Source organism: Eleutherodactylus coqui, chromosome 6, assembly GCF_035609145.1.
Source record: "Eleutherodactylus coqui strain aEleCoq1 chromosome 6, aEleCoq1.hap1, whole genome shotgun sequence".
In the NCBI taxonomy this organism is placed as follows: Eukaryota; Metazoa; Chordata; class Amphibia; order Anura; family Eleutherodactylidae; genus Eleutherodactylus; species Eleutherodactylus coqui.
In genome coordinates, this window is record NC_089842.1 from 45,356,574 (window position 1) to 45,369,817 (window position 13,244).

General features: G+C 42.1%; 1 protein-coding gene across 1 annotated transcript; it reads left to right on the forward strand.

The window, feature by feature from the left end:
• The first annotated feature begins 7,918 nt into the window (after nt 1–7,918).
• LOC136633542 (olfactory receptor 5A2-like) lies at nt 7,919–8,818 on the forward strand. The gene has a single exon (XM_066609302.1). The coding sequence runs from the start codon at nt 7,919–7,921 to the stop codon at nt 8,816–8,818; it is 900 nt and encodes a 299-aa protein (XP_066465399.1).
• The last annotated feature ends 4,426 nt before the right edge of the window (nt 8,819–13,244 follow it).

Below are 13,244 nucleotides of genomic sequence, written 5' to 3' on the forward strand. Positions count from 1 at the left end.
CTCTTAACTCAACCTCTCCTCTTTTGGTGTTTGTTTTGAGCAACTCTCACTACTGCTTTTTCAGCCACATACTGATATGAATCACCTCTATAAATTAACAACCGATTTTGACATTGTACTACAGTCAAAGGGCCACACACATTACCCACCTCTTTTTCTAACTCCTGCACCTGTAACAACAATCTTTCATTCTCCTTACATTATGCTTGATACGCAGACAACAAAATCTATCCATGAAGTCTCACTTTCTGCATATAGACTACAACATCCACTGACTCAGCATTCTTTAAACACTTTTCCTATGATTCACTCAATCTAGCACATTGTGACCACTTAGTGGTCAAAATATTATACCTTGTGAAGAGAGACATTTTTTTATGCATTATCACTTATATGGACAGAGTTATATGAATTCCAGATTATCGGAATTTTATTAAGCATCAACTACTTGACCTTCTTTGTAAAGTCCTGACTACACAAAATTAGGTATTGCCAAGTTTTTAGAAATTAAGTTTTCGATACATCTTCAAAAAAGTTTTATTAATAAAATAATCTGTCGATTCAGTAATTCAAATAGTGATAGCGTTCATTTTTGGTAGCAATATGAACAAAGGTTAAGTTCTTACATCACCAACATCATCTGTTCGGACATCAGTTGGGGAAGTGCCAATGAAGGCACAGAAACCCTTGGAAAAAAATACAAACACCATGACAGATGTCTCCAGTCACAGCTACAAAAGCTTCTGCCTCAGTCAGGACTATTCCAACTTTTTATAAAGTGTATGAAATATTTCTGTATGTTATGTAAACAGTGCATGTGCAGTGTAAGGGCTCAGTCAGACGGGCGTTTTTTCGCGCGATTTGCGGATCGCATGACGGATGCGCATCCGCAAATCGCGTGACCGGTGCGCGCAAGTCGCCCGCAAATCGCCTGAAAATCTGCTCCTAGCCGCGTTTCATTAGAAACGGGCCGGAGCTGTCCAGCGCATTGCATTCAATGGAGACGGCAATACACCCGTCTCCATTGAAAGCAATGCGCTGCGGGCGAGCCCGGGATGAATTGTCGGTAAGGGCTTAAATATAAGCCCTTACCTGCAATGCATCCTAAAATGTGTAAAAATTAAAAAAAATTGTAGACTCACCTTCTGCCTGCAGCCGGAGCTCCGTGCGGCCGTCCTGCAGTGGGTGTGAAGGGGGTGTGAGTCAGACCTGCCCTCTGATTGGCTCAGCACTGAGCCAATCAGAGGCATGCCTCACTCACACCCATTCATGAATTCATGAATGGATGTGAGTCAGACCTGCCCCTGATTGGCTCAGCGCTGAGAGGCAGCAGTCACTCACCCATTCATGAATTTATGAATGGGTGTGTGAGTGTTTTCAGCCTCTGATTGGTCAGGGCTTTGACCAATCAGAGGCAGATCATTCAGCAGGCGGGGATTTTAAAGCCCCGCCGGCTGAATAGTGCCGAGAAGCAGTTCAGGAGAACTGACAGCGGCCGCGGCTGGACTCCGGCTGCAGCGGAAAGGTGAGTAAACAATTTTTTTTTATTTTAACACATTTTAGGATGAATTGCCGGGAAGGGTTTATATATTTAACCCCTTCCCGACAATTCACCCCGCGCACGCCGGCAGCCCATTGCTTTCAATGGAGCAGCTGTATTGCCGCTCCATTGAATTCAATGGGCAAACATCGTTCTTCTCTGCCACAGCTGTTACAGCTGTGGCAGAGAAGAATGATTTGTCTTCTATATGTTCTCAATGGGGTCGGCGCTGCTGCCGCCGGCCCCATTGAGCGCATATACAGAAGAGAACAGGAATCGCAGATTGCAGATAGGTGCGATCTGCGATTTTTTGTTCTATAATTTATCGGACGAGCGCATAAAAAACGCTCATGTGTCCGATACCATTGCAAAGCAATGGTTTTAAAAAATCGCCGAACGCATGCGCATGCGCAAATCGCGGCTAAAAACCCCCGTCTGACTAAGGCCTAAGGGCGCCTACCCAGTGGCGTTTGCGATTTTCGTGCGTGAAAAACGCAGCGTTTTCTGCGCGTTTTTGGCACGTTTAGCGTGGCGTTTTCACGGCTTTTTTGCGGCTTTTTCGCGCCTTTTCCATTAATTTCCATTGACATTCATGGGTGCATTAAGAGAAAAATAAGGACACATATGCAACTGACAGTTCCTATGTTAAAAATTGCAACGGACCGAAAAAAAAAACGCAAGTGGACAAGAACACATTCTATCCTAATTGCTCTTCAGAAAAAACGCAAAACGCAAAGGAAAAAAAATCGCAAGTGGGTAGGCGCCCTAAAGGTCACAGCTGACACAAAGTAATAAGACTTATTCTCAGACCATAATGGCAGTATGTCCAGAAATTTAGAAGGTCTCAGCAAGTCTACAAAAACAAGCTTCCTAAACTACAAAATTCAAGGAGCGAGTATATAGGCTGAAACAATACAAAATAGTGGCTGCAAATTACCATCTAAACATACTTTCCTTACACATGGGTGAATACACTGCATATTTGCATGCATAAAAAAGTCAATAGGTGGGAAAAATGCAATGCTACATCGTATTCATGGACAAAAATACACATATGCCCATAAGGGAGACTTCACACGAGCGTGTATATGTGCGTACATACGCGCGCACAAAAACATGCGTCTATTACAACCACTGAATTCCCTATGGTGTGCTCACATGTCTGTGTTTTACAGGCGTGCGCTTGTAAAGATAGGAGATGTGTGCATTGCCTTCAATCGAGCTGCAGCTGCTGCCGATGGCTCCCTTGAAGGCAATGGTCTGCTGGCACCCCTGAAGCGATTTTCAGGGAAGAGCTTTAAATATAAGCTCTTCCTTGAAAAATCATCCCTTTTAGTGTAAAAAAAAAATATATATATATATATATATATATTAGAGATGAGCGAACGTACTCGTTACGAGTACTTACGCACCCGAGTACCGCCATTTTCGAGTACTTCAGTACTCGCGCGCAAATATTCGGGGGGCGCCGGGGGGCGGGGAGAGGCGTGGCGGTACGGGGGGTAGCAGCGGGGAACAGGGGGGAGCCCTCTCTCTCTCCCTTCCCCCCCACTCCCCACTGCTACCCCCCGTGCCGCCACGGCGGCCCCCGAATTTTTTCGCCCGAGTACGGAAGTACTTGGAATTCGCGGTATTCGGGCGAAAAAGGGGCGTGGCCGAGCACGTTCGCTCATCTCTAATATATATATATATACACACACTTACCTGTACACCACTGCCCTGTCCCCTGCTGGGATGAAGAACACATCTGCACCTGTCACAGATATGACAGTTGCGGCAAAGGATATCTTCATCCCCGCAGGGAATAGAGAATTCCCTACCGCAGCTGTCACAGATGACAGCTATGGTAGAGGATCCAGCTGCCAGCAACCCTTAATTGTTTTCAGGGAAGGGCTTTAAATATAAACCCTTCCCTGAAAAACAACCCAAACTGGTGTAAAAAAAAAAAAAATTATGCTCACTTTTCTTCAGCTGCCGGGGCTCAGCCACATCCTGTTTCCACTGTCCCTGGCCATTCAATCAATGACAGGCGAGCGCAAATTGGCTTTCTGTGGTGTGTTCACATGTCCGTCTTTTACAGGCGCAAAATACTCACACCTGCAAAAGATAGGACATTTTTAAATCCCCGCCTCTTGTAAGAGCTTTAGATCAGTGCTGGGATTGCAGAGAGAAGACGCGCCAGAGCCTGGACAGTGGTGGTAGGTAAGTAATTTTTTTTTTTTTCTACACCTAGGGATGATTTTCAGGGAAGGGCTTACAATTTAAGCCCTTCCCCGAAACTCACTGCGGGGGTTGCCTGAATCCCATTGCCTTCAATGGGGCCAGCAGCAGCAGCTCTAGCCTCATTGACAGCAATGGTCACGGAATTATGGTCTAATGCATGGAAAGCTCTGTTCTTACGCACGCAGGTGCGCAAAAAAAATTGCTCATCTGACTGAGCGTTAAGGATAGTAAGCAGATTAAATGATGCTGCACCTGTTTATGTCCTTATCAACTCTGTAATATGTTTTTAAAAATGCTTTTAGAAATGGAAACCAGTTTTCACTTTTCAGTATCTGGACTAATTGATGATAAATCTCATTTATTAAAGGGAACCGGTGATCATCTATAAGCACAATGAAAGAAGTTAGGTTGGACTACCTTAGATAATGCGGCGTGCAGACAGCTGTCTCTCATATTCATCCGGTCCCTTATATCTTATGAGAGGGGAATAGGAATGTGCACACATAGCCATGTGAAACACTGGTGGTGCGTGCGCTAACTGTTTTGGAGTAACATCACAGGAATGGCGGATCGGTTAGTATAAGGCCCATCTTCCCGGACTCTCCTTTAGCTAAACTATAAACAACAGAACTTTGTTTATGGTGCTTAAAGTTGATGACAGGTTTCCTTTAATAAGTGAGATTCATGCAATATAAATCTTTAAATTTATAATTTGAAAACTTTTAATACATAACTTAAAACTCAGGAGACAACTAGATCATCTTCGATGCACAGAAATAACTGTTACTGTCATCATCTTCTCCTGAGAATAATTAACATCAGTAATCACAATTATTGGTATCTGCTTATCTCTATATAATGTAGCAGTTTCATTTAAATGGAATTTTTGTGGTTCTGCATGTCAAAGCCAGAAAAATTTTATTGTCTTAAGAAAGTTTATCATCATTACTTTGCTTTATGCAGCAAGAGCAATGAGCGGAGTTGTGAACTTTATGGGACAAACAGCGTTTGACAGGTAAGATACACATTTTCTTTCATGTTAGCCATTTCAGTAACTCTGAGGACTGAACTCTTGATTACAATATGCATGAAAGCCACTTTGGAACTATGTATGATAAGGTTGCCAGCTTCTACACCAGAATTTCTCCTTTAAATCTTTATTTTAAATATGTTGACATGCTGACATGTTTCGGCAGATACAGCTGCCTTTCTCAAAGCTGTATATTACAGGACATGCCTTAGTTTATAAGGATAAACACATTAAGTGTCATTAATTGCAAATCATTAACAGCTGTGCATTGCTTTATTCTAATGCTCAGAACTAGAGATGAGCGAACGTACTCGTAACGAGTACTTACGCACCCGAGTACCGCCATTTTCGAGTACTGCAGTACTCGGGCGTAAAGATTCGGGGGGCGCCGTGGCGGCACGGGGGGTAGCAGTGGGGAGTGTGGGGGAGAGGGAGAGAGAGAGGGCTCCCCCTGTTCCCCGCTGCTCCCCCCCGCACCGCCGCGCCTCTCCCCGCCCCCCGGCGCCCCCCGAATCTTTACGCCCGAGTACTGAAGTACTCGAAAATGGCGGTACTCGGGTGCGTAAGTACTCGTTACGAGTACGTTCGCTCATCTCTACTCAGAACACATTCCTCTATGGTACTGGTTTCAAGACTAGTCCTATCACATGAAAAACACTACAATGGACATATAAATGGTGCTAACTTCAAGATTAAGCCTTTTATTAAAGAAACATTGCAATAGACATGGTACTGGCTCCAAGATGCAGTGTTTAGCAAAGCTTTTCATAGAGCAATACAATGGTAAAATGGATTATTTTATTTTTGGAATAGAAGCAATAATTAACTCCAAAAGAGGCGGTAACATAAAGAAAAAAGTGTTGAATAGAGAGGCATATTGTATATCAACACTAGACACTAGAATTCCTGAACTAATGAATAAAAGGCCAGGTCTGTCATACATATATATATATTAATATATACATACATATATTAATATGAGCTTTTTTCCTCTTTTAGTTCCTCTGTAACCTGCACTATATAATATATATATATATATATATATATATATATATATATATATATATATATACACATATATATATATACACACACATATATATATATATATATATATATATATATATATATATATATATATATATATGTTTATTGCAGATTTTTTAAAAAATTTACTATGCCAGTATCAGGGCTCAGTCACACGGGCGATGATCCGCCCTTGTTTCTGCCCGATTCTGACCGCTGCACTGCAGCGACTGTCCGCACCACCAGCAGAAAGAACACATGGCCGGCAATGGAGCTGGTCATGCGGAGAGCCATCCACATGCAGTGCGGACGTCTTATCAGGCAAAAACACGGGCGGATCATCGCCCGTGTGACTGAGCCCTCATAGAGAAATCTACATGTTTATTATAATGTCTCTGAAATGAAAGGGTTAGTCCTGAAGTTAGTACCATACTCGAGCGCGTAGTGCCTTAGCCGAGTATCTCCCCGCTCATCTCTAAAGATTCGGGGGCCAGTGCAGGTGACAGGTGAGCTGCGGTGGGGAGCAGGGGGGAGCGGGGGGAGAGAGGGAGAGAGAGATCTCCCCTCCGTTCCTCCCCGCTCTCCCCCGCAGCTCCCTGCCCCCCCCCCCCCCCCCGCTGGCCCCCGAATCTTTAGAGACGAGTGGGGAGATACTAGGCTAAGGCACTACTCACTCCAGTAATGTGCCTTAGCGAGTATACTCGCTCATCTCTAGATGAAAGCTATTTGCATGCAGAACTGTATAGCCTGTAATATATTTCCTAAAAAGAGATATTTTTACTGTATCAGTGTCCCTGTTCACTGTTAAGCTTAAATCCAAAAATGGTATTGTGGTATGATTACAATATACAAGAAAAACAAAATTTTAATGGTTGTCATTTAAATAATGAATTAAATTGTTACTATCTTCAATGCTAGATTTCCAAATGACAATGATATTGTTGATGTACCAAGCATACCACACCAATTTATCCACAAAAGGCTTGTTGTATGTGAATATATATTTCTCCTCTCATCATGCCATAAATAAATTAGCTAAGGTGGGGGGGAATTTAGAGCCCATTGGTGCTCCTGTGATCTGTAAATAAAAGTTACTGTCAAATGTGAAAAAATTACGTTGTAGTAAATATTCAATACTCATAACTATAAATTCCTACAGACCATATTCACTATATTTATGTAGATGATGTATAATAGTTTCTATTGCAAGTATGGGGGGTATGCACGAGTAAAGTCCCATGACATCATATGTCAGCCATTTGTATTGCTTATTCCAATGTGATCCATCCGACTGTTGGATAGTATCTTTGCTATCCCTAGGGAAACTGGGAATTCTAGCGAGCAATGGTTGTAATGCTCCGTCAACCCATTCACTTAATTTCTCATTGATGGAGCCTATGCCTGAGACTATTGGGCGTATAGGTGGGGGAAACATTTTCTTTTGTAATTTCGGAAGGCCATAAAATGCTGCTGTTATTGGAAATTCTGGAGTTAAATAATTTACCTCTTTCTCTGTGATCACACTGAAACTTAGAGCTTTTTGTAATAATTTTTGTAATTTTGTTTGACATAATTTTGCAGGATCTGATTTGAGTTTCTTGTTTTTCATTAGTAAATTTAATTCATGATATTCTTTTCTCGTTAAGTTTCTTTTGCCATGTTTTTATTCTTCAGATATTGTCCTGTACAATGCACACAGTGTACCAGAAAAATCCAACGGAGCTGCCCTAACCTGCTGCCCAAGGAAGCCATTTGACTGACATTGATAAAAGCAGTACAGGACATGTAGTACCGCACTGTATTGTAGAATGGCTTTACAAGATAGCAGGTCAGTGTATGCATTTCAGTAATAGAGGGGTTTTACCAGTAAAATGTGGATTCTGATTGGCTGAATTTTCCAACAGACTGGACATTCCACAGATCTGGATTGCTTGACATTGTTTGTTGAATCTGGTTTTAAATTACAAAGGTTCGGGAAAAATAATTGCTTGTTGAACAAATTTGTATCCTGGGCTCATTGTGTCTTGAGGAACCACTTATTGCCACTTATTGGAACTTGGGTTTTAATTAGTCGTATGGATAAAGGAAACCGTACAACCATGGAATTTATTTTTATAGGATTTTCTGTTATCCCGGAATTGCAGTTTTTCCTGTTTGCTTCATTTCTTTGTATCTATTGTATATCTCTGGCTGCACATATGTTTTTAATTGTCCTCTATAACCTCAGTTCGAACCTTCATACCCCGATGTACTTTTTTCTCGCCAACTTCTCATTTTTAGAAGAATGCTACATTTCAACGATTACACCCAACATGTTAAAAAATCTCCTATCAAATTATAAAACCATCACTTTCTATGGCTGTGCAGTGCAAATGTACTGTTTTTTGTTACTGGGATCTACAGAGTGCTATTTGCTGGCAGCCATGGCTTATGACCGATATAACGCCATATGTCATCCATTATTATATAATATGATTATGAGTAGAAATTCTTGTATCAAGCTTATCATGTGCTCTTGGATCATTGGTTTGATGGTTGCCATAATACAGACGTCTCTTACATTCTCCTTACATTATTGCGGACCCAATAAAATCAACCATTTCTACTGTGACATTCCACCTGTAATGGCCTTGGCATGTGCTGACACACAATTTAATGAAATTGTGACTTTTTTAATTGTCCTATTTGTGGCTGTAGGTGCTTTCCTAGCAATAATTGTTTCATTTGCACGGATCATTTGGACAATTATAAAGCACCATTCATCGGCAGGGATTAAGAAAGCTTTCTCCACTTGCTCCTCTCACCTCATAGTGGTGACTATATTTTATGGATCTGTTAGTGTAATGTATCTGAGGCCAAAGACAAGTTATGGTACAGATATGGACAAGTTTCTATCACTAATGTATACTATTATAGCACCATTGTTAAATCCTTTTATATACAGTTTAAGAAATAATGATGTTAAAACTGCCGTTAAAAAATTAATGAAAATGGCTTAGCTATGATATGCAATAAAAAGTTTATTCTTCATGCCTACTCTGTCTAGTAACTCACACTGTACCCTATTGGCTAGTTAGATAACATAAGGAAGCTGTTCTAAGATTGTAAATTATCCCCTTCGCATGGATTGGTTGAGAGAATTTAGAGAGAATAGAAAGAGCAGAACCTTAGCAAAGTTTGCAGAGTGCATCAGTTTTTGTTGAGCCAAATTGTATCAGCTTTGCAGTCTGCACAATCCCCGGGAATATGGGAATAGTCAAACAACAGCCAGACAGTCAGAGTTTAGTTTTTAGATGTCGAGTGAGAGAGTTAGTTACCAACAAGCTAGTGAACTGAGCAGAAGCAAAGACCAGAGCCAAAGAAAGTTACAGTACAGTGAGAAGTGGAAGTGTGAGTACCAAGAAGAAAAGTTTGCATTGAAGAGATAGAGAGAACGCATGAGAAATAGTTTATACAGACAAGAAAGAACAACCCAGTTTTGAACGAGTCTGTGTAGCAGTAGCAAAGAAGAAAAGAGATTTCCGTATGCATAAAGACATCTAGTAAAACGAAAATTAATAAAAGAAGAAGAAATGGATAAAAGAGGAAATACAGAGCAAAGAAAAAGAGAGAAATTGAAGTAATAAAACCATAGGGTACAGAAGAGTCGCCTGTACTTGTCACTGAAAAATCCAAATGTGCAAATGTGGCCTCTGGACTAATTTTTTTCTGAGCGTACAGATTTAATTACTGTGCTTGTCTGGATATCCTCAACCTCGGGAAATAGGACAAACTTTTTTGTATTATGTGTCTGCTATTGAAGTTTCTTCTCAAAATAAAGAGTTGTTTTCACGGTTACCCTGACTCCTGGAATCCTTTCTCACCATGATACCATCTGCACACAGGTACCACACTAGCCCCCAAGGGAAAGGACTACCACACCCTTTTTATTTTAATGTAACCATTTTTTTTCTCTTTTTGTTTCGACTGCAACAGATTTCAACCTATGTTCAAGCTGGTGTCACAAACTTTTATTCTTTTACCCATTTTATTTACTTGTCGGTGGCCACCGTGGTAGAGAGGGGGGCAGTAGTTTCATTGCGACTACCGACCTGGTCAACAACTCCTCTGCGAGTGGACACCACATAAAGACATGATTATCGTTTGTGTACACAGCTCTTATGCACACCTGAAGTAAGTGTCTCCATGGTTGCAGACTACAAACAAACCCTGCATACTCTGTTGTAGCAGTTCTCTGTTGCTCTACTGCATGCGGGTTAAATTGAAAGCCCAAGACGTTATTTTATGTGGCCCATGATGAATGTATGCAACCTTGTTCATCAACGCTGAGCAAAATGTCCAGGAATGCAATGTTCTTTTGTCCAGGCCCTGTATGTTAATCGGATATTCCAAATACCGAATTTAGATTTTTAGGTTGAACATGGTTATATACAGGGGTTTGAATGAAAATATTAGCTTGATGTCTTTTCTTTAATTGTTTTGTTTAATTGTGTTAATCTTATTTGTATTTTACTAATTTTGGTTTTAGCCTTTTTCCTCTATTTCCACTTTTCTTTCTTTTTTTTTTGCCCCCTTCCTTTCTTGTAGCTGGGAATAATTTAGCTTACTAATCATATCTTCTTGAATTCCTAGATAAATGCAAAAAGAGAGTGGAGTCTGGGATGTTGGTTTCATCCTTTTATCATTTTATTTCTTTGATTTTGGATGTTGTGTGTTATTGCATGACTCCACTCTCTTTTTTGCGATAATTAGTGAATGAAATTAGCAATTGCCCTTGGTCCACAAAGAGATAGGTAGAACTTGCAGAAGAGGGGAGAGAAACTAGAAAGGGCGAAGTGGAAAAGGAATAAGAAAACTATCATTTAAGCTTGGTACTTGATCTATAGAAAGAGGAAGATAAAGAGCTAAACAAAGGAACGAATTCATCAGATAGGAGGAGTGGGGGATACAGTTACCAGGTGGAGATAGCACCGGATAACTGACCGATTCCTCCCTATGTATATTCTAGGATAACAGGTTGGGTCTTACTTCCTTTTGGCCCATATTAGAGGTTGACACTTAATTTGACAAGACTGTTTGTCATATAACATAACTACACTTCTGTGCATTACATCATCTGAGGTTATCCCAGCCCCTGAGGAACTTACCTCGAGTCAAACGCATAGGGATGATGTGCTGTCTGCCTCCTTTACGAAATTTGTGAGGAGACATTGATTACACTCACTTTGGGTTAACGTTTCCCAGAATTCATTGGGGATACAATGCCTAATCTTAACAAAGTTTAGTTCAACAGTTTTTATATATTTTTTTGACACATAATCGCTCACTTCATAGATTAGAAAGTGAGAAGTAACCAATGTGAAATAAAACTGTATCCACCTTGATGTGTACCCAATTCCTGTAGAAACACATTGTTACTGGATGTTTGTATGTTTGGTTTCTCTATGATAGATTTAATTGAAGTATTAAAAGTTTTATTGTAGGGGGCATGGCCTAGCCAACAGCGGGACCGGGCACCATTTCAGAGGCTCCTGAGTGTGCAGCACTTTGGAGAGTGATCCCGCTAACTAGAGGCCCCACCCGGGACTAAAAAAAACACCGCTGGCACAGCGGAAAGGAGAGCTTTAGAAAGAGACCAATTCGAGCCTCCTAGAGGCACCTACACCGCCGCGGCCTACCCCACCAGGCGGATCCCAGGGCTAAAGTGCCGGCCCCAGTCGACCAGAAGTAGCGGCGGTGGCCCAATCGCAGCGGAACCTGGCTGCTGGATTACTCACCAGCCTGTAGCTATCCCCGGCCGGGAGACAGCGGTGAGTGGAGCTCGCCTGCAGGAGACTGAAGGCAAAGAGAGGAGGCAGAAGCGCCGGAGGAGAGAGGTGAGAGCCATCAGAGGGGGGTGGGCCTGCGCTTACAGAGCAACAGAGCCCTGCTGGGAGACTGAGAGATCCCTGTGCACAGGGGGAAACCGCCACATCAGCCCATGGGCCCCACTACAAGTCAGCAAACCCCATGGCTAACAGAGCAACACAGAGAGGCATAACCCACCCCTCCCTCCTCCCTCTCCTCATCCACACACCAAACTGCCTGCAAGGGAATTAAACAGAGAGCCTAGCTCTAATTTTTCCGGAACTCCCTGAAGAGGAGCTCCAAACTAATAAGCGCTGCCAAAACTGGCAGAAAAGAGCTCAGCACCACACCAGCTTAAAAAAAAAAAGTCCAAACACATGGTACTGATCCAACAAGAAGTCTAGGAGTGGGAAGCTTGTAATAGAAATTTAATCAAACAAAATGTAACGGGAAGCACCGATACCCCCAATTCCCTCTTTCTACAGAATAACGGACCAGATGAGACAACGATAAATCACACTATTTAGAGATAATAACACAGGGGCAGAACACCATAAGCCTCCAATAGAAAAATGGTGAAAATTGGAAAGGACAAGAACAGGGAGCACGTAAATACACCAAGACCCAGCAAAAATCAGGCAGAAATGGACAAATACCTAAAGAAGAAACATAGCTCACCAGCAGCGCAAAAACAGAGAGCGCACCAAAAAAGCTTCACCGAACAAATTTCAGAGGACTCTGACATAGATAGCGCCTCAGTCACCTCAGAACGCAATGAGGATAGAGATAGAGGTCCGATATCTCGTGCATTCCTCAAGAAGTTACTAGCACACTCCATCTCGCCAGTTATGAAGGAACTAGCGGACATTAAATCAGAAGTAAAACAAATTGGGCATAGAGTGGAGGACTTGGAGAGCACGCAGCAGGAATTGATACAACACAACCTAACCCTACAGGCAAACATGAGGGCACAACAAGATCACCTGAATCAAGCTATGCTCCTAATAGAAGATCAGGAGAACAGAAGCCGATGAAAGAACATACGCTTCAGAGGCTTACCAGAATCCATCGCTACTGAGGTGTTAAACTCAGTGGCCACACAGACCTTCCAGCCCTACTAGGAGAAGAAATAGCAGACAAAATAGTTATTGAACGCATCCACAGAGCCCTGCGGCCCAGACACTCGCCATGAGAACCACCCAGGGACGTAATCTGCGGATTGCTAAGTTACACAGACACTGACCCTATCCTACTTCGTGCCATAGGAATGAAAGAAGTGATCTATGAGAGCAACACTATTCTTCTATTCCAAGACATTTCACCTAGCACCTTGGCAAAAAGACAACTACTGAAGCCACTGACCAAGGCTCTGCGCATGAAAAAGCTACCAGTGAGATGGCTCTTCCAATTTGGCCTTTCCACATATAAAGACGGCCAACAGATAATTATTAGAACCCCAGAAGATCTTGGGAAAGCATGGGAGGAACTCAAGATGACCCCCTTAGATATACCATCGTGGCTACCCATCCAGATCCAACACCAGCTACCTCCGCTGAAAAAACCTGAAAGCTGGACACT